The sequence below is a fragment of the Cryptomeria japonica genome, chromosome 5 (genome assembly GCF_030272615.1).
Source record: "Cryptomeria japonica chromosome 5, Sugi_1.0, whole genome shotgun sequence".
Taxonomy (NCBI): domain Eukaryota; kingdom Viridiplantae; phylum Streptophyta; class Pinopsida; order Cupressales; family Cupressaceae; genus Cryptomeria; species Cryptomeria japonica.
In genome coordinates this window covers 87,772,080-87,797,889 of record NC_081409.1, presented here as the reverse complement: position 1 = coordinate 87,797,889, position 25,810 = coordinate 87,772,080, and the positions used below count along the sequence as shown (strand labels likewise).

The following is a 25,810-nucleotide window of genomic DNA, read 5'->3' as shown; positions in this document are numbered from 1 at the left end:
TGAATGTTAATTATATAGACTTGAACTTTTCGTAATCTTTGCTGGTTTACATTTGGGGCTGAATGTTGCTGCTGTAGTTTTCTAGGGTGACATTGTCAGGTATTGGATTTTGTGAAATTGTGAAATGAAGTTATCAATGCAATGGTTTGCTGTTGTGAAGTATCTAGGGCACCTGACCTAATCTACTGAAGTTCTTGAGGGATTGAATGAAATCTTCCAACTCAATAGGCAACAAGGCATCGTGATTAATGATTCCTCAGACATAAATAAACCTTATGAAGAGAGTTATTTCTGCAGATACCTTTGATTGCAAAATTGAGGGAAGAAAATATATACCACATAAAATGAAATCATGGCCATTCCTAATGAATGCATGTAACCGTGACATGCCTTGTAAATTAATTACACTAATTAATTTTAATTTAAGATTTTCTATAATGGCCAAAGCCCTATTTGCATTGCATTTTCTTACGTATATGATAGGTTGCACAATACCTTGAATCATCTATTCAGAGATATTGCCCATAAAAATGGTCCTTATATTATTTAGAAGGAAGCATATAATGGAAAAATCATTTGTTTCTGTGTTAAGTGCTTGCAATGTAAAATTTAAGTTTTGATGATGCTGAGGATTCTATTTTCTGTTTTAGCAACTAAATCATTTCTAGTCAATTCTTCTCCTCTGGTGTTTTAGTGTTTTACTCTTGTTGTGAATTATAAGGACTAGTATTGATTGGTCTGTAATGTTTGATGGACTTTGATCAATTGCTGTAAATAAAACAGTAGAATGGGGTGATTGAAGTTTATCAATGTATTTGTCACAGGAAAGTGCTCTAGCTTCCAAGCATTTAATAAGGCGAAACAATTCAATATGACTGATTATGTCATTTTAGTTTCAATGGACAGAAACAGTTATCATTAGATCTTGGTACTTAATGGTCCAGAGAGTCTGTAAACTGTGATCTTGTTGTATCACATCTGAGCTAACTTTTGTATGTATAGTTGGCATATGGCAGGTGGCATCATCTAGTGAAGCAGAAGGGACTGATGTCACAGATGACGGAGGGGAGCTTGGGATTGTTGGAGATGGTGTCCAAGACTTTGGGGATCCAGTCCTTGGAACAGCGCCTGGAGTAGTTACAGTTTGTTTTTTCCCAAAGAGTTCTGATAAATGTATGCTGATGAATGGATCTTAAAGGACACAACACTTTGTTCCAATATTTCAGTTGAATTTGAATTAATTATATGTACTTTATGCTCATAAAACTTATATTTTGTATCACTTTCACTTATAAAAATCCTGAGATCCAAGTCTGTCTTGCAGCAATTCCGGCAGGAGAAGAAACAGAGTTACTTGTTGGTGTAAATAATGATGGTAAGATGACCTCACAAATTGTGGTCCTATGGATTTAACTCTTCTTTCTTGATTGATCAATGTAGATTTCTTTTTGTTTACTACGTTTATGTCACTTGCTCTAAGTTTTATATTTTACTTGTTTTCTCCTCATGGTTCACAGATGAATAATTTACCTATCTGACATTTTTGTTCCTAAATCTCTTTGTACATTTTTTTTAAATTCACATAGAAGGAAGAAGAAACAGAGTTACTTGTTGGTGTAAATAATGATGGTAAGATGACCTCACAAATTGTGGTCCTATGGATTTAACTCTTCGTTCTTGATTGATCAATGTAGATTTCTTTTTGTTTACTACGTTTATGTTGCTTGCTCTAAGTTTTTTATTTTACTTGTTTTCTCCTCATGGTTCACAGATGAATAATTTACCTATCTGACATTTTTGTTCCTAAATCTCTTTGTACATTTTTTTAAAATTCACATAGAAGGAAATGTCTTGGCAATCATATTAGGCACGTGGATACACCATTACATATTTGGATACCTGCTCAGCTAGCTTGATTGCAGTCTCTTATTAATTTTTTCTATTTTTGTATTTGTGGAAATATGAAATCTATCTTTTCTTTTGTTAAAAAATACAGGTGAAGCAGTTTTAAAGGTGCATTCCATAAAAGCTAGCATTCATTGGCCATTTGATCACAAGCTATTTGTTCAGAACCTTACAGTAAAGGTAAATTCCTGCTCTTGTGGACTACATTAGTTTTTGTATCACATCTCACTATATTTTCTATCCATGGATTCTGTCTTACCATTTTTTGTTTGTAGTTTTATTTGTAGATTCTTCATAGAAATATGTGTTACTGTGCAGATTACAATCATTGTTATCACATTTCCATTGCATCTTTAAGAAAACAGTTGATTTTTTTTTAAATTTAACTTTTAACCAATACTATTAAATGATGCACTCTAAGCGTGGGGAACATATTTCACCATTCCTACAGGGATAGGGACATAGATATGCATTAAAGTGTAAGCACTTGTGGTCTAGGAAAAAGGTATTACTTGTGTAATATCTGCTGATGAAGCTAGGGGCTTGATAAGTAGAGTAGCTAAGTATTTTTGTCTTTTATCATTTAAGGCAGATCTATTCATTAGATGCATGATATCAATGAACTATCATGTTATGTTTTTAGGCATAGGCTTTGATATTATGAGGCTGACCTGCTATATCAACTGCTTGCATAGAGTTAAAGATGCCCTTCCCATGTTCAGTCCAATATCATGGCCAGGCCTATAAGGCTACATAACCAAATTTGTCACTTCCTTTCTAGGATATTGTAGTCCTATGAATGGCTTTTTGCACACTGAGTTGTTAGTTTGATGATGTGTAAAGCCATGGATTGGAGACTGTAATGTTCCGTTTTAGGATTACTAGGGATTATGGGACAATAACTTAAATTCCTCACACTTATGCTACCTAATTTTTGCTATTGAACTATGTAATGGAGTATATGAACAATATCACCTTGCTATTTCTGATTCAACCAATAATATATATACGCAATATGATATTGATTTATATATATATATCAATATGTCTAATAGCAGTTCTAATGTATCAATATGGAATATTGTAATGTCCCCTTTTGGGAGGACACTAAATCCTGCCCAATATTCTTGAATTATTGCAAGTTATGTATATTTAGTCTGTTGTAGTAATTTGGATAGATTCAATTCGATGTTGTTTCCTTCTTTAAATGCACAGGTCTGCTGTTTATATCAATCTGATCTGCTATCTATACAAAGATATATATATATGTGTGTGTGTGTGTGTGTGAGAGAGAGAGAGAGAGAGAGAGAGAGAGAGAGAGAGAGAGAGAATCCTTTCTATTCCATTAGGTCTGATTCTCTGATTACCGATTTAATGTTTCCTCGTCTTTTCCTTCAATGCCTGCTTTATTATTGTTTGCAGATTTGTATTTGTGTTCTGATCTCTTTGATAAATGTTCATATCATTCTTCTAGATTTTCTTATAATTCTGATTTAGGTATGCTCCTAAATATGCTTTTAACGCATCAGATATTTTGTTATATTCCATGGATCCTACCTTCTCAAATGAAAACTTCTCCACTTTATATCCTCCAATGTGAGGGAGAGTCGCACCTCTTCTTATTGGTCACAACCTTTCACAATTACCACCCTTTGAAAAGGTCACAACCTTTCATCATTGTTGCCCCTTTGAAAGAGTCACTTCCTAATCTTCTTCCCATTAATCCTTAATTCCTTTGCTCCCTTCTTCCTTTTTTCCTTTTTTTTTTCCAGGTGAAGTTCTCCTCTCCCTTTTATATCTCATGTTTGAGGGAGTCACAACTTTTCATTTCATGCCTTTTAACCATTCATTAAACTTAACTAAATTTTAATTATATTATTTTTTATTTTTATTCTTTTATATTTTAATCCATTATTATTATTTATTAATAAATCCTATTTCAACAAGGGGACGTTACAGTCTGCCCTTCCCAAAATTGCTTGTCCTCAAGCAATGTAGGTTTCTAAGAATTGAATAAATCAACCCGTGCAGATTGGTATTTCTTCTTTACTTTGGTTGACCTAATACTTGCACCATACTATGGATATCTCTTTGTGTTAAAGCATGGGTGATCTTAACATATATTAAGATGAGGATTAGAAGCATGACACACATCGATAACCTCAAATGCAACTTATATCTTTCTAGTTATTCACATATCTAATACATATCAAGTATAAACCAAACACAGAGCATACACATAAAACACGAAGTATACACATGAATATATGCAAACGCAAAGCATACACATGAATATATGCAGTCACGGAGTATAAAAGCAAATACACATGTTAGATCCTTTTTTCTTGAGCCAGAAAGTGGGCCTAACCCCATCTTTCCTCTTGAGCTAGAAAGTGGGCCTAACCCCATCTTTCCTCTTGAGCTAGAAAGTGGGCCTAACCCCAATCTTTCCTCTTGAACCAAAAAGTTTTCTTGAGCCAGAAAGTGGGCCTAACCCCAATCTTTCTACTCCTATTCCAATTTGAGCCAAAAAGTGGGCCTAACCCCAATCCTTCTGCTCCCAATCCATTCTAAGTCAAAAAGTGGGCCTAACCCCAACCCTTCTGCTCCCAATCGATTTCGAGTCAGAAAGTGGGCCTAACCCCAATTCTTCTACTCCAAATCCATTTCGAGTCAGAAAGTGGGCCTAACCTCAATCCTTCTGCTCCTAATCCATTTCAAGTCATAAAGCGGGCCTAACCCCAACCCTTTTGCTCCCAATCCATTTCGAGCTAGAAAGTGGGCCTAACTCCAATCCTTCTGTTCTTAATCCATTTCAAGTCAGAAAGTGGGCCTAACCCCAATCCTTCTGTTCTCAATCCATTTCAATTCAGAAAGGCGGCCTAATCCCAATCCTTCTGATTCTAATTCATTTTGAGTCAGAAAGTGGGCCTAATCCCAATCCGTCTACTCTTGTATGCTCATTGATGTGTCGTAAAATTTATCCAATACACTTCAAACATTTGCTTAATATGTCCCATAGATCTTGAGGATGTAAGGGTGCCATAATTACTAGATTGGCTCCTCCACAAAGCTCCATTTGTTTATTGTCCCTTCTTCTCTTGCTTGGATGCTTTTAAGATCTTCCTCATCTTGCCTTGTTTTCTTACTTGGATTTCCTTTTGTTTCACCGTCGAACATTGCCACTATATTACGTAATTGGCTTTCTTCCTTTCTCTTTCGATAGCCCCTAAAGCTCGTTGACTTAATTGCATTAACTAATTTCCCTCAGGCTGGCAGGAACATGCTCTGATACCACTTGTACTGTCTCCTTTTGGGAGGACACTAAATCTTGCCCAATATACTTGAATTATTGCAAGTTATGTATATTTAGTCTGTTGTAATTTGGATAGATTCAATTCGATGTTGTTTCCTTCTTTAAATGCACAGGTCTGCTGTTTATATCAATCTGATCTGCTACCTATACTCAGATATATATGTGTATGAGAATCCTTTCTATTCCATCAGTTCTGATTCTCTGATTACCGATTTAATGTTTCCTCTTCTTTTCCTTCAATGCCTGCTTTATTATTGTTAGCAGATTTGTATTTGTATTCTGATCTCGTTGATAAATTTTCATATCATTCTTCCATATTTTCTTATAATTCTGATTTAGATCTGCTCCTAAATATGCTTTTAACGCTTCAAATATTTTGTTCTATTCCATGGATCCTACCTTCTCAAATTAAAACTTCTCCACTTTATATCCTCTAATGAGGAGGAGTCGCACCTCTTCTTATTTGTCACAACCTTTCACAATTACCACCCTTCGAAAAGGTCACAACCTTTCATCATTGCTGCCCCTTTGAAAGAGTCACTTCCTTATCTTCTTCCTATTAATCCTTCCTTAATTCTTTTGCTCCCTTCTTTCTTCCTTTTTTCCTTCTTTTTTTTTTCAAATGAAGTTCTTTTCTCTCCTGTTTATATCTCATGTTTGAGGGAGTCACAACTTTTCATTTCATGCCTTTTAACCATTCATTAAACTTAACTAAATTTTAATTATATTAATTTTTATTTTTATTCTTTTATATTTAAATCCATTATTATTATTTATTAATAAATCCTATTTCAACAAGGGGACATTACAAATATGCTATGAAGTATGATTTCCTATCACTTATAGTGATAGGGGTTTGCTGCTTCTGATAATTATGTACAATGATGCTATTCCTGATATAGACAATGTGTATATGGAATCGATATGGTATTGTTTGCAGCAATATGCTTTGCTTTGTCTGATATAACAATAAAGTATGCAATTATGAAAATATCGCTTTAAGCAATGGGTTGCTGTTTCAGATCTTTACTTGTATGCTTGCAACTAAAGATTGATGCTGTTTCTGATATACACTTTCTAGACTTGGAATCACTGGTGCCGTCTCTGATCTGCAATTATATACTTGTAACCGATTTAGTGCCAAAGGCAAAACTGCTCTCAAAGAGCAAATCCAATAATGGATGAAGAAAACAAGAATAAACTCAATCGATCATCATTGTTTGAGAGATGGTGAATGCTTTTATATATATTGTGATTGGAGTGATGCTCAAAAGACATGTCTTAAGAGTAACTCCTTTCCTTAGTGCTAAACGTACCTCTTCATGATTAATTGCTACTATTTATATATTCTGTTTAGTTATTATCATACTTCCTCATTGATCAGACTTCATTTACTCACTTCCTTGTTAATCTTCTTAATAATCGATAATTGTTGCCTTAATTGATATTGTTGAATTGTTTATATAACTTCGCTGATAGTCTCTTCAACTTATTTGAATGGTCAGGTTACTTGTTTTTGTTATCGATATTTATCACTGACCGTGTCTCCAAAGCATAACTGTTATGGAAATGATATTGACTAGTTATTTGTACGATCTTGCCGTCTTTATTGATGCACACAAATAACTCCGTCGAATAAGTTATTGACTTGATCGCTTCACGTTTAATGGTCATCGTTTATCTCAAGAATTGAACAATGCTCTTAAATGATCAACCTCGTCTCCATGCTCTAATAAAGATGTAACCAGCTGAACCGTAATGCTTCAATACTCTGTCACGTTAAAAGTGCTAAGTTGCTGTATTGTTCCGATGCTTGCCTTAGTAATAGTTATGACTGATCAATTGGATGCTTTGCTGAGTATTGTTTTGATTATAATAACGGGTCTCAATCTTGGTTCCTTCACGATTGCTCCTCACATTTTTTGACCAGTTCATGGGAATCATTCTAAACGGCGTCTAAGTAGGAAGCTACTCCTTGATTCTTAGAGTGCCTGAGCAATGAAATAGCACCTTCCTTTCGCAAGGATTATATAGAAGATCCGATATGTCCTTAGTCAGGATTACTGTCAATATGATTATTATCGGCGATGTTCAATGTTAATATTGTAACAATTGATATGAGTAAGAATGTGATATCTCTAAGGAAAATCGCCTTAGTCATAAGACTTCATGATTTTCCGAATATCTTATTTCTAATTGCTTATGTACATTTACTCTAACTAGCTATCAATGCTCAAGGTTTGCCACTCCCTTGATCACAAATTGTTTATTGCTGGCTAACTCTCTAGCTTAAAGATGGGGACATTACAGATACTTTGCTTTATCCTTGTCTAAGACCCTCCTTCTTTTTAACCCCTTGTAGAGACTATCGTCATCTCCTTTGGCATAAGGAACACAAATTTGTTGTCTTGAAGCCGAACAAGCTCCTCACTGCCCTCCATCACTCCACTAAGATCTTTTAGTGTACTCTTCTCGGAAGGAACTCCCCCATACTTTTTATCACCTTGTTTGCTCGAGTACCCTATGCTTATTCTCTTTAAGTTAATGATATACTTGATCAGCCATCTACAAGAATCCCGTCATGCACCAATGGTCCCCTATGCCTCCTACAACTCCCTAGCCTCCACCCCCTCTTCCTTAATACCTTATTTTCTATAAGCCATGTCTAAAGAGCTATTTTGACGCTTTATTCCAGCAAAGTGGTTGAGTGTGAGGAGCTCCAAGATATGTTTCTCAAATATGGTGTGGATTTACTTGTTTACCCTATTGCACAACTATGCAACTAGCTTGTCTATTTTTGGTTCCCCTCTACTTAGTCACAATATATTATTTGTCCCCTTTCACAAATTTGGGGATTGCTCAAATCCGAGTAATAATAGGACAATCATGCTTGGGCATACTTTAATGAAATTTTATGCCATAGTATTGAATAAGTTGCTTTTTGAGGTGTTGGAGGACATGAATTTAAGGGCCAGGGGTTAGGTTTGCTCTAGGAGAGATTTCTAAACTTTTGACCGCATTCTCATGTTGTGTTGTCATTCAAGAGGCTTGTCATTGATGTTTTAAAATCATTTTTTGTTATTTGGACTTGAAAAAGGCCTTTGTTTCCATCCAGTCATATTCGTTGTTCCAAAAATTGGAGAATATTAGTACTGTTGTGTAATTTCCCCACTTTGAAATAGAATTTAATAAAAAAAATAATAATAATAAAATTAAAATTAAAAAAATTAAAATATAAAAGAATATAATTAAATATAATTAAAATTTAAGTAAGTTAATGAATGGTCAAAAGGCATGAAATGATAAGTTGTCACTCTCCCAAATATGAGGTATAAAAGGGAGAAGAGAACTCATTTGAAGGGGGGATAATTTGGGAATCAAAAGTGCAGATCTGATTTAAATAAGAAGTGCAGATCTGATTGTGAAAGGTTGTGTCCCTCTCAAAGGGCAGAAATAATGAAGAATTGCACTCTTTCAAAGGGTGCTAATGGTGAAAGGGTGTCTTGTGCCAAAGTGCATACATGATGAATAGGTGTGACCTCTCCCGCACATTGAGAGATATCAAAGCATCCAGTGAGAACACCATTGATCAGATCAGATCAGAACTGTTATTAAGTTACAGGCAGTAACATTCTTGTTCTTGGTGGTATGCAGGGGGATGTGCTTAATATGTATGCTTAATATATGAAACCTGATAATGTTCTTATGCAGAATTTAATATTAATATTAATATAGACTACAATATGTATGATAGTCATACTTAATTTCATATACATTCATAATACGTAAAGAAATTAAATCTTTTAATGCTCTAGTCCTTAGTCTTCTGCTAATGCCTATGTAGGAATGGAGGGTTTGTGTAGGGAGAGGCGGAGTAATTTGGTCACTAGATGGGTAAATTCCAAGATGGGTAAGGACATATATTTCTGAAACCCTGAGGGAGTGTCCTGAAATGGGCATGAACATATGTTCGTAAGAAACCTTGAGGGAGCCCACTTGTAGACTGTTTCCAAGTACCCTAGCACAGTAATTCCACCATCTTCCGTAGGGTTAGGGAAGAAGTGAGGGTGTACCCTAAATTTAATTAGTTACATATTGTATCATATATACTTCTAATTTCAATAACCTAATTTAAGACATAATGATGTTAAATAATGTATGTAACTATTGGGAAACATGTAGCGTTCCAATAGAGGACATTACATGTTGATACTTTCATAGTGCTATCATGAGGCTCTACAAGACAATTGTTGGGTGTTTTAAGATTCCGCATGACCTTTTTGAATTTGTTTACAGTGCTATTGGAGCTAAGCAAGTTTTCCTTCTCTCACCAATCCTCTTTGGTATCGACATTGATGAGCTTGAGGATTTTTCCCAGACTATTTACCCATGCAAATGATGGTTGTCTACTTCACCATTTTGTGATTGCTACTTTGCTCTTTGTTGATGATGTGGTCATTCTCTTTCATTCTCTTGACAACTTGTAAAGACATGTAATGACCCAACGAATAATTTTGGCAAATAAATTTCTGATTTAAGTATTATAACAATATCTGTAAAACCCCCAATTTCTTCACAATTTACACAATAACATTGACAACCGAGTCTTAAAAAATGGGGCCAGCAAAGAAATGTAAATCCCAAAACTTTTTCTTATATCAATGAAATCTGAAATACACCCAAAATACACTGCAACACTAGTATAAACAACAGCTGCAACAGCAGCAACAACAAACGAAAGTTACTATGCTTAGATCCACAACAAATACTATAAATTACACAAGCTTGAAACAGCTGAAACTTGCAACTCTGGAAACCTAGTCAAAACCTCTAATTGAGTTTGTCCTATAAGGACATAGGTGTTTGTCTTTTGACTCTTGATACCAAAGGTCTTTTTGTCCTCTAATCTCCGGCAACCCAAGTGCTTTTGTCCTCAAATCTGATTGCTTGAGCACAAGTGCTCAAACAGTTTTTGATAAGAGTTTTTGTATAGAATGAAATTTGGATTCTACAATGAACGCATTCACTCATTAAATCATTGAAATCTATAGCTCACAATGAACCCCTCCTAAAGAGAGGCTTAGATCATGCAAAGGTCATAGGTAGTTGATGAATATCAGTGTTCCGCAAGGATTTTTGTCCCCTTAAAATCCCCAGGTTTTCAGGATGGGGACATCTTGTGACCTTTTTCACACATCGCCCCATTGCAAATGGGGACCCCCCTGTTTTTGCTTTTAGGGTTTTGCTTTGGCATCATAACTACTAATCACCAGTCTTTTTACAATGAGGAGTTAGAGTTTTTGAAGTCATCTGGAGCCAAGTTGAGGAATCATGCTCAAAACAGCTCTTGAACGTTGTCAAAGTGCTTAAAAGGTCCGAAGGACGAGGATCGCAATTGGTTTGGATCATTTCTGACAACTTTGTATTATTAGAAATTTTTGCTTTTTTGTTTTTTTCTAAAAATAGAAAGTTTTGTTTTTGGCACTTTGGGCACAATCCGGGAAGTAGCTTTTTGGCTTGCTTTTTGCTTTTTTCTGCTTTTTTGAAAGTAGAACTTGGGTTTCGTTCCTCAAGTCATTTGATCAGTACCAATGTCTTCAGATTCAAAATTTTTTGCCTCGAGTACAAAAAGCAAGGTTATGTTTTTTTTGCTTTTTTGTGGAATTAAGGTTTTGATCCTTAGGCCATATCATTACTGCCCATGTTCTCAGAATTGAAAAATTAGGTCTTCAAGTGCAAAAAGCAAATTAAAACCCTAATTAGGGTTTTGTTCCAGATAATCCAGCATTGATATGGCAGACCCAAGTTGGGCATGGCAGGTTTGAACATTAACATGGAAGATCAAGGTTCTTGGTATAAAGGTAAAAAAATCGCACAAGGAAAGAACATGGCTGATGGTGATCAAAGTTCACCATGTCTTGACTTCCTCCAAGTCTGCCACGCCATGGAGAGGATGGCAGCTCATTCATGAACTCCGCTTTGAACATGTCCAACATGCTGCCAAGTCCGCCTTGGCAGCATGTCTTCCAAGTTCGCTCAAGCAAAGGAGAAGTTGGCAAACAATAATCAAACACCTACCTTTAGTTAAGGAACTCATGGCGAGATTCAAGCAAACTCCTACATATGGTTAAAGGTTAAGCCAAGCAAACATGGCTTGTCATCTTCAAGTTCGCTTAGACAAGACGAGTGTGGCAAGAGGGAGGTGAAGTCCGCCCCAAGGAGAAGGATAAAAGCAAATAAACCATGCACTCCAAGCTTCAAGTCCACCTTGGCACGAAGACCTTCAACTCCACCCATGGCATGAAGACCTTCAATTCCGCCTTGGCATGAAACCTCCAAAGTCCGCCCAAGTGAAGTTGGTGAAGATAACAAGAGACCTCCAAAGTCCACCTATGTCCAAGAAGACATGGAGTCCGCCAAGGATTAAAGCACAAGTCAAACATGGCTAAGACCCCTTAAAGTCCGCCCAAGCATACATGTCCAAGACACCTTAAACCCCGCCCACTCATGGCATGACTTCATCGAAGTCCACCCAAGGCATGAAAGCATGGCATGCAGCTGAGGAACATGGCAAAGTAAACTCCAAGTCCGCCCTAGGCACTTGGAAGAATGTCTAAGACTAAGCAAAGTCTGCCTTGGCCAAGAGAAAGTATGATAAAGCACTCCAAGTCCGACCTGCCTTGAAGTCCGCCCAAGTATCAAACAAGATGGCAAGAAGGCTTCCAACTCTGCCCAGGGCAAGCACAAGCTAGACTCCGCCCAAAGCAAGAATGTCAAAGCATCCTACAAGTCCGCCTAGGCTAAAGAGTAATTTGAAAGCAAGACATGGAATAAAGTATGTCAAGTCCGCCTTGGCAAGGTAAACACCAAGTCCGCCTAGATGGGGAGATTGAATGGCCAGACCAAGTGTGAAGTTCGACCTAGGAAAATTGTCTAAGCTATTAGCAAGTTCGCTCCTCCATTTGGCAAGGTAAAGAAGACAATGTCCAAAGCATGCATGAGGTCCGCCTAGCATGTTGAAGGGTATGACCAAGACTACCTTAAGTCTGCCAAGAAAAGCATAAAGACATGGCATAAAGGAAGCCAAGTCCGCCTTGGCTTGCCAACTCTCAAGTTCACCTTGTAAGGATAGAAAAGCATGGTTTAGATTGTCCAAGATAAAGCATAAAACATGATGGCAAGACTTCATCCAAGTCCGCCTAGACATAATTGAAGAAGAAAAGTAATGTGAAAGAAACCTTCGAGTCTGCTTTTGATGGGAGGAGGTTGGCAAAGATAAATTTGAAAAGAAGATTGTCCAATCAAAGGCAGTCCGCCTAGGCAAGGAAAGGTGGAGAGTTTTGACATGATAGAAGAAAAATAAAATTTGCTAAGCTAAATTGCATAAAGCACAAGTTGACTAGGCATAAATGGAATATGTGAAGATACCTAAGCAAGACATAAAAATTTGCCTATGGCTCAAGGATAAGACATGAAGACAGTCGACTTGCCATGCCGAAGAGAGAAAATGACTAAAGGGAAAAACAAATTTGACAAAGTAGCACATGAAATCAAGGGTCAAACAAAAGAAGGGTTGGAAAATAAAAGTTTGACACGCATAAAAAATGGCTAAGTGTGGAATTTTCCACAACCAAAAGAATCAAATTTTGATTGTGTTGGAGAGGAAACATGAAGAAAGAAGAAGAACAAAGAGGAGAATAAAGAGGAGATGAATAAAATTCTTGTCCAAAGGTGGAGTTTGTTCTACTTAGCACAAGCCAAATCCAAAATTGAAGGCAAATCCACAGGCAAAATGTGTCCGAGCATAGAAATGGTCAAAATCTTGGCTAGGTGCTGGAGGGTCTACATGAAGGCAGCACAAAATAAAATTGACTTGCCAAAATTTGGCTATGTATGGAAGATACTTAATAGAAAAAGTTCCAATTTCTTTCATTGTAGCAAAGGCATAGGGGAGTTCTTCTCCAAAATTAGGGCACATGAAAGAACTTCAAGGCATCAAGAAAGAAAAGTCTTTAGACTTGGCAAAAATATAGAAAGAAATTCCAGACTTGAAGGATTTCATCCCCTGAAGAGTCAAAGACAAGCTCCTAATCAAGATCAGATAGTGGCAAGAGGACTATTCCAAACAAATTTCCATACTTGGGCAATTTTTCGGCACCAATTGGAGAATTCAAAAAGGACATTCAACAATCAAGATCAACATGTCCAGGTTCAATGAACTTGACTTATCCAGAAACTTCTAGAAGGCACACTTCACAATGTAACAACTTTCTATTTTATTATTGGTTTACATTTAGCAAGAAGGACAAGTGTCCTCAAATCTAATTTTCTCATTGGTCGAAGGGTAGTTAGTTGTAACAAACCCTAATTAGGGTTTCATTTTGTAATCTTGACCGTTGATTGAAAATCAATCCTAGCCATTGAATTGTAATTGGGGAGCCTATAAATTGAGCTTGCCCCTCATTTGTAAATCATGGGAGCATGGTGCAAAACATGTTGACATAAGTAATTGTTGCTTACAACTGCCAAAGTAATAAGTAATGCATTGTTCGAATTGATGGTGATTACCTCTCTTATTTTGGAGATGTCATGGTTCTTATCCCTCATCATAGTTTAGATTTTATTTCATGTATGTTAGAAGAATGCAAGATTTGATAAGTATTGATTTATGGTGAATTTCTGCTCATACTTTTGATGAACAAATGATTTTTGTTCATTGTGTAAAGTTAGTTTGAGCTTATTTTGTTGAGGATTTAACTTCTACTTTGAGTAATATTGTTCAACTGTTGGTATTATTCATAAACTTCTACTTTGAGTAATATTGTTCAACTGTTGGTATTATTCATAAGTATGAGAATCATAAGCACATCCCTTGAAGATCGCACTCACTTTGTGTAGTTGTCCTAAGTGTTGAGACATGGACCAGCTAGGACTCGAACCTAGGACCTTCCATACGCTGTTGGAGTGCTCTACCACTGAGCTACTGGCCCCTCTTGGACCAGTCCATTGTCGATCCGGGTGTGGCTTATTTCCAACACCAACACCCCCCCTTAAGCTACACCTCTTGTGTGCATGGGGCTCCTAGCCTGGACCTGGCTTTGATACCATGTTGAGACATGGACCAGCTAGGACTCGAACCTAGGACCTTCTATACGCTGATGGAGTGCTCTACCATTGAGCTACTGACCCCTCTTGGACCAGTCCATCGTCGGTCCGGGTGTGGCTTATTTCCAACACCAATACCCCCCCTTAAGCCACACCTCTCGTGTGCTTGGGGCTCCTAGCCTGGACCTGGCTCTGATACCATGTTGAGACATGGACCAGCTAGGACTTGAACCTAGGACCTTCCATACGCTGCTGGAGTGCTCTACCACTGAGCTACTGGCCCCTCTTGGACCAGTCCATCGTCGGTCTGGGTGTGGCTTATTTCCAACACCAACACTAAGCGTGGCGAAGCAAAGTGTTATTATTGAAGTCACCTAGTCAATACTGTCTCTTGAATTCTTAGGAATAGATTAGAATTTCTAAACCTTATCTCCTTTTCAATTTTCTTGAAGTTCATGATCCAAAACCCAAACGATAAATCTCCATTGCGAATTGAACAAGCCAAGTGTAAGCCCCCCTTGTATTTCAGCATACATAACCAAGGAAGCTATCCAACACAAAGTTGCCCGTTTGCACATATAAACCTTTCTAGTCGCTGTGTGGTCTTTCTCGCAATCTTGGCACACATAGTGATTTTGTTCAAGAGAGGGTAGAGTATCCTTGGATATTTTATTTTAATGTTCGGTATATGATAAAATGTACACCAATAGGACATTGCTAGGACATGGGTACTTAGAGGGGTTGTCCTCGCGTCATCCTACCACCACTGCTCAAGACCCCAGGACATTTTAAGGATGCCCCCCTCAAGGAGGGAATGTTTTCAAGATGCTTCTTGGTTTGGGGACAGTTTAGGGACTTAGAATGTCCTCAGATGTCCAGGGAACTCCAAGGAGTCTCCCATTTGTCACCCTAGGAAATTGTTAGTATGCTGGAAGTTAAAGTATCCTTCCAAACTTCCTTCGATGAATTTGCACCTTACATGCCTGCAAATTCCCTTGAATGAATCTGCACTTTACATGTCTGGCAATTGGAACTCCTAGTGAATGCTTTGTTAAAATATCATTGGCTTTCAAACCTTTTTATTGTTTCCTTTGGTTGCAAGAACAGTTCTGTGGTGGCTATGAAAGGTGGCACTGGAGGAGCTCAATGACCGAATGACATAAGGGTCCACATTCATCACAGAGAGCTCAGAATGTATGTCATCGTCCACACAAGTTAATTGGGCTAGTTTAGGCAGATCTGGGTGGAAGAAAGGAGATGAGGCTGCATCCCCAGACAGGGCCATGCCCCACAAGCTGAGTCTTGCCCATGCAGGGGTCACGCTCCTCATAGGGTGGCCATACTTTTATTTTTATTTTTTTCTTTCTATTTTTCTATTGCATTCTCTGTTGTTGAATTTAAAAAACAAAAATATATATTTCATTCTGTATTTTTTGTTGTTAATAGTTTAAACTTTACCTTATATTTCATTTTATATTGCTTTTACAGTTTCCCTTATATTTCATTCAGTAAATGCTGTTATTTCAGTTTGCCTTTAAGCAGGATCGTAATATTAACTCTCTCTCTCTCTCTCTCTCTCTCTCTCTATCTATCTATATATCTTGGGGAGCATGAGTGTATGTCTTACATTAGCTAATTTTCAAAATCTTACAGCTCTACTAGAAAAATGAGAAGCAAATTCAGATACTCAAGCCTCCCTTTGATTTCATTGCTGCTATAGATGTCATTTATTTAGAGAATGTTGTGGAGCCATTGATTTTCCATGAATGTTCTGGCTGTCATTTTGCTGGGGTATTAGATTTGATCCCCAGAAACTCATTGCCTTTTTCGAGAGATCTACCTCATTTAAATTTTTTTTTTTGTTTCAAGAAGAATTCTGCCCCAAGTGTTTGCTTTCAAGGACTTTTTAGGGTTACCTGTAGTAAGGGTTTGAGATACATTGCCTTCCACATCGTCATCTTCTTTCCTTCCCTTGACTTGCTGTATAGGTTGCTAAATCTTCTTTCTCTACCTTGATTTGACTTGAAGGATTCCTTCCTTTTAGATAGGACAATAGCTCCTTCCTCCTTTACTCCATTTAGGCATCTCATCCTGAATTGCCAACACTGTGAATTTTCTTTTTTGAGCCCTTAATCAAACCCCATATTTTGAAGCTCCAAAGGCAAACAATATCGCCTTTGAGAGTCTTCAAGTGGTTTGTTATCTTTCCAATACAATCTCCTTGAGAAGCAGGAGGAAATGGTTACAGGGTGATTCGTTCATTTTTTTTAATCTATTTGTAAGTTGTGGTTGGGTGCAAGCCATGTCAAGCATTTTTTCTATGTTCATTTCAAATCTCCTTTTGTGGTCAAAAGGCATGAGAACAACATAATTTTTTGTTCAAGGGCTTTTCAATGTTCCCTAAATTCTGTAGAAAACACCTGCATTCTCTTCTGTAGCTGGCCCTTGTGCCATTGCATTGTTGCCCTGATGAGACTCTCAAATCCCTAGGAGAGCCTCTCAATCAGGAAGGAAAATGTCTTGGACCATTGAGTGCTGACTTTGTTTTTTACCTTTGCTTTACATCTCCATCCGAATGATGTATTTATGCCAATAATATCATCATTTTTCTGTTCACAAAACCATTGCACCTCTAATGATGCAAGTGCTAGTTTATGTTAGTTATTTCTTTTTTGGTAAAATAATAGTACTAACTTTGTGTTGTCTTCTACCTGTCAAATAACACTTTCAAAAAGATACAAAATATACATTCTGTAGGATTTGTCAAGATACTTTCACATGATTTATTCATTTCATTTCTCACCTAGTATTTGTTTTTTATGCCTATAGTGCTTATATTATCATTTAATGTTCTTTTATTGTTGATGACTGTAAGAATCGTGTGATTAATGATGACTGTAAGCATTGTCTGATTATTGATAAATGTAAGCATAATGTGATTATATTCCGTTTCTTCTTAACATTGCGACCATACAACAACATAACCACCTTTTGAGTTACAAATTACAATAAAATGATACTGATTGCACCTGCTGATTCCTTAGATTGTATTTTGCAGGAGTTTCAAAATGACACTGTGCCTCAATCTGCACAAGCAACATTCCTGTATTCCTTTGTAGTGAGCAAGTTTTTGCAGGTTGTGGTCACCAATAATTTTGTTTTCTCGAACTGAAGTTCCGTCTTCTCTATATGCAGTTGGTTCAATTTGCTTAATTATGAGTTGAGACATATATATCAAACTGTATGGTTTTTGTGGAAAAAAGGCTGTACTAAAATGTTTCTCATTTCATCTAAATTGTGATTATTCAATGTTCATTACAGCCAGGCTCATTTGACCTTGTTGGTAGCATCTCGTATGAGGTAGATGAACAGCTATTTCAGACTGTATTCTACAATGGTACTATTGAAGTAGTTGAGGCTAGCGGCATCATCAGCATTGAGACTGTATTTCTCATTACTCTTGGAATTTCATTCATTGGTCTTCTTGGTGTATGGGTACAAGGACAAATACAACGCATTTCTCAGGTATGTTGGTATTCTTTTCTATACTGCCTTAGGTTATGAGTCTTTATTATTTCATGGACATAAGATTAAGCTTGTTTTGACTCATTATAAGTTTTTCGTGTATATATTTACATATATGTGGGTGTGTCTTACACACACACAAACATACAAATGGGTACATATTATAGTTACTTGGAGGCTGGAGATGTCCCTATAAGGGAGAAGGGGACTGGGATGAGAACACCATTATTTTAAAGACATCTTATGGGGTAACTTAGACATGGCTATATTCATAAATACATATATATGTATATTTGTTCTAACGTTACATACATAATAGTTTTTTAGCACAAGCTATTACCATTGGAGTACCCTGCTTTCCCTTCTCAATCAATTGATAAAACTTTGGTGCATGTAGGCTTGTAAGCCCTTTTATTGTTTCTCTTCTTGATAGGACCTCTTTAAATTTTGAGTTTTTTTTTTCTACCACAAAACAACTCATAAATTTTCATGCAAGAAATAAAAACATTTTAGTCTGTTATTATATTTCTTCGAGTTCTTTCAGCTCTTTTGAACTGGATTCTTGCATTTGAGGAAAAAAGACCAATTCAGTTTATATGACATGTCTAAGAAACTTCTCAAGAAATTTTTCTAGTTTTCAAGGGATGCTTCAAGGGACTACATAGGGATATGCTAAAAAAATCTTTTTGGAGATGTCCCATATGTGCTTCCAAGACTGACCGATTTTGATATGGCAGGGTAAGTACTTGGGGTGTAGGTGCAAGTCCCCAAGTAACTCCTATATATGCATAATATGTTAGGGACCAATTTTGATATGGTAGATGAGTACTAGGGGTGAGGGTGTGAGTCTCCTTGGTAACTACTATATATATTTGCAGTTGTGTATGTATGCATATATATGCTTGTGTGTGGGCACCAAGTTAGAAAACTTAGACTTGGCAACCCAAAATTTTGACTTGTACTCAGGATTCAGCAAAACTTGGCAAAAGAAGAAACACAGTTACCAAAAAAATAGAAATGAATGCATTGTAAAACACATAAGTCTAAATTTTCAATGATCAATTTATTATAAATTAAATATTACATGTTATATGACCCTTAAATCAATAATTGGTAGTTCTATGGAACCCCTAAACATGGGGTCTGTTGTCATTTTATGACAACCTTGGCCCATCAGTGAGAACTGATCAGAGATATGTTCCATGGACCAGTTATGCCCCAATTGATCAAGTGCCAAGTCAGGGAATTAGGAAAATGCTCAAGTGTTCTTTTGTCATGGGTCGGACTTTGGGCCTTCTCCCCTTGCATCTTGCCTTTAGTCTTTGGGGTCCGCTGGCCCACTCTCCCTCCCTTTTCCCAAAGGATTTCAGATTTTGGATTTTGGGGAACTGGTCTAACCCTTACTCTTTTGGTAAGCATTAGATCGTTTCCCCGAACCTCGAAATATGAAAACCCTTCCCTCATTGGATTTCAGGGAACTGGTCCAACCTTTACTCTTTTGGTAAGCATTAGATTATTTCCCCAAATCCCCAAATCCCAAAATATGAAAATCCTTCACTTGTTGGATTTTCAGATTTTAGAATTCAGATTTTAGTGAACTAGTCTAACCCTTACTCTTTTGGTAAGCATTAGACCATTTCCTCGAACCCCGAAATACGAAAACCCTTCCCTTGTTGGATTTCGGGGATTTGGTCTAACCCTTACTCTGTTTTTAATCGCTAGGCTGTTTCATCGAACCTCGAAACACGAAAACCCTTCCCTTGTTGGATTTCGGATTTCGAGAAATTGGCCTAACCCTTACTCTTTTGGTAAGTGTTAGACCATTTTGTCAAATCCCGAAATATGAAAACCCTTCCCTTGTCGGATTTTAGATTTTGGGGAATTTGTCTAACCCTTACTCTTTTAGTAAGTGTTAGACCGTTTCCCCGAACCTCGAAATAGTTTAACCCTTCCCTTGTTAGATTTGGGATTTCAGGGAAATGGTTTAACCCTTTCTCTTTTGGTAAGCGTTAGACTGTTTCCTCGAACCCCTCTATGTAACCTAGGGACGCGTCTCCGGCTTGAAAACCCCCGTCCTAGTCCCGGGGACATTTCGGGGACTTGGGGACGGCCAAAGGACATTTCCCCCCGTCCCCAAATTGCCAAGAATTTAGAGGGGACGTCTGCCCTAGCTATGGGAGACGTCCGTACGTCCTGGGGACGGTTAGACGTCCCCCACATCTAAGACTATTAAAAAATATTAAAAAAAAAAAATGTCGTATTGTCAATTTTTTTTTTATAAATTTTCTGATATGGGCCCCTATTAATTCAAATTGTTATTAAAAAAATTAAAAGGCAACATTAATTAAATTTTAAATATCAAACAAAAGGCAACATTAATTAAAATTTAATTCATATCAGACCTTTAAATTAATTCATATTACAAATAGAAAATATTAAATTGTTAAACATTTAAAAATTTAAAATTAATAAATAATAAATTATAAATAGGAAATCAAAATAATAAAATATTAATTCATTAGTACTATTTTGATTTTCATATCGTAATTGACAATGAAACTATATGGCAGCAGTGTAGCCTTTGGGCATTTTGATATTTTGTATGTTATTTCTTTAATATCTATTATGATATGCATATTGACAATGTGAATGAATTGAAATTCTGAATTATGAATGCATAATTGCATATCGAGTATTGACAATGTTGTATGTTTAGAATTTACATTCTAAAATGTTTTCATAGTACATACACATGCTATATCCATGTTTTCATATGAATACAATCTATATATGCATGCTTTATCCATGTTTTCATATGAACATTTAGAATTTTCCTATATATTTTAAATTTTCCCTATATTTTATATAGCCGCCTCCTTTGCCGTCCCCCCGCCGTCCCCAAATTTGGCAAAAAAAATTGCCATCCTGGAAACATGTCCCACTGTTCCTTGCCGTCCCCGTCTCGGAAACTCGGGGTAACATAGAAAATATGAAAACCCTTCCCTTGTTGGGTTTCGAATTTCGGGGGATTGGTCTAACCCTTACACTTTTGGTAAGAGTTAGACCATTTTCTCGAACCGTGAGAACCCTTCCCTTGTTTAATTTTGGGGAACTAGTCTAACCATTATCTTTTGGTAAGCATTAGACCGTTTCCCCAAACCTTAAAATACGAAAACCTTTTTCATGTCGGATTTCGGGTTTTGGGGAATTGGTCTAACCCTTACTCTTTTGGTAAGCGATAGACTGTTTCCCTGAACCCCAAAATACGAAAACCCTTCCCTTGTCGGATTTTGGATTTTGGGGAATTAGTGTAACCCTTACTCTTTTGGTAAGCGTTAGATCGTTTCCTCAAACCCTAAAATATGAAAACCCTTCTCTTGTCGGATTTTGGATTTCGGGGAATTGGTTTAACCATCACTCTTTTGGCAAGCGTTAGACCATTTCCCCGAACCCCGAAATATGAAAACCCTTCCCTTTTTGGATTTCGAATTTCAGGGAATTGGCCTAACCTTTACTCTTTTGGTAAGCGTTAGACCATTTCCTCGAAACCCGAAATACGAAAACCCTTCCCTTTTTAGATTTTAGATTTCGGGGAACTGGTCTTAACCCTTAGTCTTTTGGTAAGTGTTAGATTTTTTCCTCGAACCTCGGAACCCAAAGTCCCTCTCTTGCCTCCCTCTTGTCCCTTTGGTCTTTCAAGCTCCGAGATTCCTGACTCCTCATCTTTAGCAATGTTTTCTTGAAGGCTCAAGGTCCGATCTCCAATGACCAACAACACTTTTAGATGGTGTGATCGACACTCAAGGATCTTAATGCTTCACTAACTCCTACAATTTGTCTACTTTCATCTATGTTACCCCGAGTTTCCGGGACGGGGACGACAGAGGACGGCGGGGGGACGGCAAAGGGAACGGCTATATAAAATATAGGGAAAATTTAAAATATATAGTGAAATTTTAAATGTTCATATGAAAAATAGATAAAGCATGTATATATACATTATATTCATATGAAAACATGGATAAAGCAAGTATATGTACATTATAGAACCTTAACATACCACATTTGTGTTCAGAATTCATTGTCAATACTCAATATGCATTCATAATTGAAAATACATTGTCAATATGCCAACACTTGTTTGCATGTAGTTCATTGTTTATTTCTGGTTGAAGGATATTTTGATAGTCTTCCATTTCTATTATGAGCTACAACCGCTTCTTTATGCACTACAAAGTTTTGGATGTTTGTGAAATTCTATACCAAGCTGTTATTCATATTTCTGAGTGCTTTTGGCTATGATTCAGACCTGTTTACCTTTCATAATTGTGAAAAGTCCAATATTGCAGACCTACAACCACTTTTTTACGCACTACCGCGTTCTAAGTGTTTGTGAAATTTATTACCAGGCTGCTGCTCATTATTTCTAAGTTCTTTTGGAAGTGATTCAAACATGTTTACCCATCATATTAATGAAAACCCAATTTTATAGACCTATAATAAAATAAAAAATGTTTTTTTTGAGTATTTGAGTCTTTTTTTGTTTTTTAAATGTGCTAGGAAAAAGGGGACGGCTGGCCGTCCCCGGGACGGTTAGGGGACGTCCCCTTTGAGAGTCACTGCCGTCCCCAAGTTTCCGGGACGTTTCCCACAAATTTTGCAATTTTGGGGACGGCGGGGGGGACGTCCCCTAACCATCCCCAAGTCCCTGAAACGTCCCCGGTATGGGGACGGGGGATTTTAACCCGGGGATGCGTCCTCGGGTTACGTAGACTTTCATTCATGGAGCTACAGGGGCACATTTAATGTATTTTGTAGGCTGCCATCAACTAGAGTCCCAGTCCATGCCTATTTATGGTTCCTTGATGGTCTTGATGTCAGGTCTGCATGCTTTGACCTTGGATTGTCAGGCAATCCACCTTCTAGTAGTACTTTTCTTCTTGGAATTGCCTTGTCAGGGTATAATCAGGTTTCTTGCACGCACAATCATGTTAGATCCGACCACTTCCCTATCTTCTTAGACTAACATTTTCCTATAAATGCCAGAGTCAGGGTTTCCCCTCTTTGACCGGTGGTTTCTTCTTTGCGACCAGTTTGCTATAAATAGGCTGTTAGGCCTCATTGTAAAGGGTTCTCTCCCTGCTAGCTTGAGCCAGCTTCTGCTTTTCACTTCTCTTGAAGACTTGTATATTTCTTTCATTTTTGCAATTGTAAGTTTGGTCGTTGACCTGAAAATGAATTAAAATCATCATTCTTGCCTCTCTTTGACTTATGGCTGTAGCTAATCTGGCTCCAAAAACACTATGATTTCTGCATAACAAGAGGGTAAGTCGAAAATTACAAATCTCGGCCGTGCTCGACAGATTTAGTTGTGTCTTTTATTTTTCGGCTGTGTATAACACGAAGGTTAGTCAGCCATTTTAGAGCCAGATTAGCCGCGTCCTCGATTTATGCATGCTGTGTATGCTTTTCTTACCTTCATGATAAGTGTGTGTTCGTGGCTTTCTCTCACATATATGCTATGTTAACTTGTTTTTGATTGTGACTTGTGGGAAACCTTCTTCCCTTTTGACATTTAGCAAATCCTAACTTCCAAACATGCGTTTGGTGTCATTCATGCAATTGAAATTTGTGCATCTTCAACGTATTTTGATTGATTTTTTGTTTCATTTTGGGGCGGGGAGAGACATCTCTTATCTTGGTGCATCACCTCTTTACTTTCGGCATTTTCTCACCTTTTTCTCCTACAAGCAGTTAGAGTAGGTTTAGAAGTAGTATTTGAAGTGTTGGGTTGGCTCAACACCTACACTTGGATTAGGGAGGAAGTTGGCCTTTTCCGGAGATTCAACCCCTTGCACAAGGTCCCACACTTTGGGGTTGTTTTCATGTTTCACGAGGTTGATGAGTTGATAGCTCAGCAAGGGTGCAAACTTTTGTGACAACAGGGACCAAAGAGCTTGTATTGGGGACAACATGGGGACAGCGACATGTAGGGGTTTGAGGGCAGCACCCAAATGAAGGCCTTCAAAACCACACAAACCTTCATGACACATGCCATCTTTTATAAATTTATCACTATTTTCAATTTTTCTCTAGCACCAAGTGCACACTATTTTTGATCAAATTTTCATTCTTCCTATCCCTTATCTTGTTGTGTTTTTGTCACTGGATGCCAAAACCATCTTTTGTTGGGTAAAACAAGATCATAAATGTCAAAAAATGACATGAAATAAGTTGAAAGTTGTCATTGATGTCAAAGGTAAGAAGACAATGCTGTCATTAATGTTGAAACTTGAAAGTATATGGACAAGATTATTGTTGATGTCAAGGAGTTCATAGATCAAAGGTTGTTGGTATGATTGTCATTGATGTCAACGAGTTCATAACTCTCAAGGACATTGTAAAAGGCCATAGGCCATTAATCAATGGATAGGTTGGTAATATACGAGACCAAGCGAAATCAGATTACACAGCATGAATAGATGAAGTTGATGATATGAGGTTGATGCAATTGGAACCAAACAGTTGGACAGTGAAGTATATTGGCATGATACGGGAAAATAGACATGACACATCCAATTATGTCATAAACGAGGCACAGGAATTTGGGCATCCATTTGTGATAAATTTGGATGACTTTCCAGTATTGCAGTGTGCTGTAGATAAATCAATTGAGCTTGAACCACATGCTGTTGTCAATGGGGAGAATACATCTTACCTGCAGTGTTGGCCAAATGGGAGCAATGTCGTTGAATCTCATATGGATGCAAGTGATGAAGAGGTGATTGAATCAGAATTATTTGTTAGTGAATCAGAGTTATTTGTTAGTGGGAGCACTAATCTTATCAGTGAAGACATGCATGTGAAAATTATGAGGAGTTACATCATTCAAATGATGAAATTTGTGATGTAGAATCTGTTAGCTGCAATGAGAACAAGGTAATATAGATCAAGTGATTCCAAAGGCAGCGATTAAGTTAATTAAGATGCAGAAATAGATATTGAAAAGGCAGCACTCATTTTGTTTAAAAAGTCAGCGATAAAGGTTAAGAATTGATTAGACAAAAGGAGCAGACATTAGAATAAAAAAAGGGCAGTGATTCTACTTTATTAAAGAAGGTACTTAATTGTAATATACAGCGTTTAACATACAATAAGAATGATCAGTGGTTGATATTATTAGGGCATTTATTATGCTTTAAGTGGAGTAGCGAATATTTGTTTAAAGAATGTGCAACGAATAGTGAGAATAAGGGTGCAACGATTAAGTTAAAGACAGCAAAAGGATTAGTAAGAATGTTTAAAATCTGCCTCCTCATATAAGACAAAATTTGTCTTATTCAAAAAGGTGAAGTATTTTGTCTTATTCACATTTGAAGTGGTGCGATTCATTAAACAAGTTTGTGTAAACAATCTTTCAAGTGGAAAAGTTGCGATTTGTTTTTTGATGGAGAGTAATGATGTTTGAAGGTAAAAGTAGGTGTCTCTAAGGGAAATTGCTTCTCTTGGGAAGATATAAAAGGGAATTATGAATAAGTGCTTTAGGGTTGCATGTGAACAAGAGTTATATCATCTATACACCAGCACATCCAAGCATATAAAGAGCAGATTTTAAGAAGTGCATATATACAGATTTTATGAAGGATTTATGTGTGATATTATAGCAGATTTATGAGCAGCCTTATAGTAGATTTTTGAAGGTCTTATGAGCAGGTTCATGAAGAAGTTATGAGCATATTTATGAGTATGTATATGCAGACTTGAAGAGAGGTATAAACAGATTTGTGAAGGGGGTTTCATGTAAGGTTAAAAGAAGATTTTGGAGCATAGTTATGAAGCATATTGAAGGGAGTTTTTGAACAAACTTATATGGTGGATTTGAGCAAACTTACATAGCAAATTTCAGCAAACATATGAGCAGAATAATGAGACTTTTGAACATATTCATGAAAGATTCAA

General features: G+C 37.1%; 1 protein-coding gene across 1 annotated transcript in view; it reads left to right on the top strand.

Moving 5' to 3' along the window:
- The window catches only part of LOC131054704 (translocon-associated protein subunit alpha), a 69,199-nt gene that overhangs the window by 26,141 nt on the left and 17,248 nt on the right, over window positions 1-25,810 (top strand). The window contains exons 2-6 of the mRNA XM_057989262.2: window positions 1,003-1,173; window positions 1,325-1,375; window positions 1,997-2,085; window positions 17,385-17,462; window positions 17,648-17,851. Of these exons, the coding sequence (XP_057845245.2) occupies window positions 1,003-1,173; window positions 1,325-1,375; window positions 1,997-2,085; window positions 17,385-17,462; window positions 17,648-17,851 (593 nt within the window). The remainder of the gene's footprint in view (window positions 1-1,002; window positions 1,174-1,324; window positions 1,376-1,996; window positions 2,086-17,384; window positions 17,463-17,647; window positions 17,852-25,810) is intronic.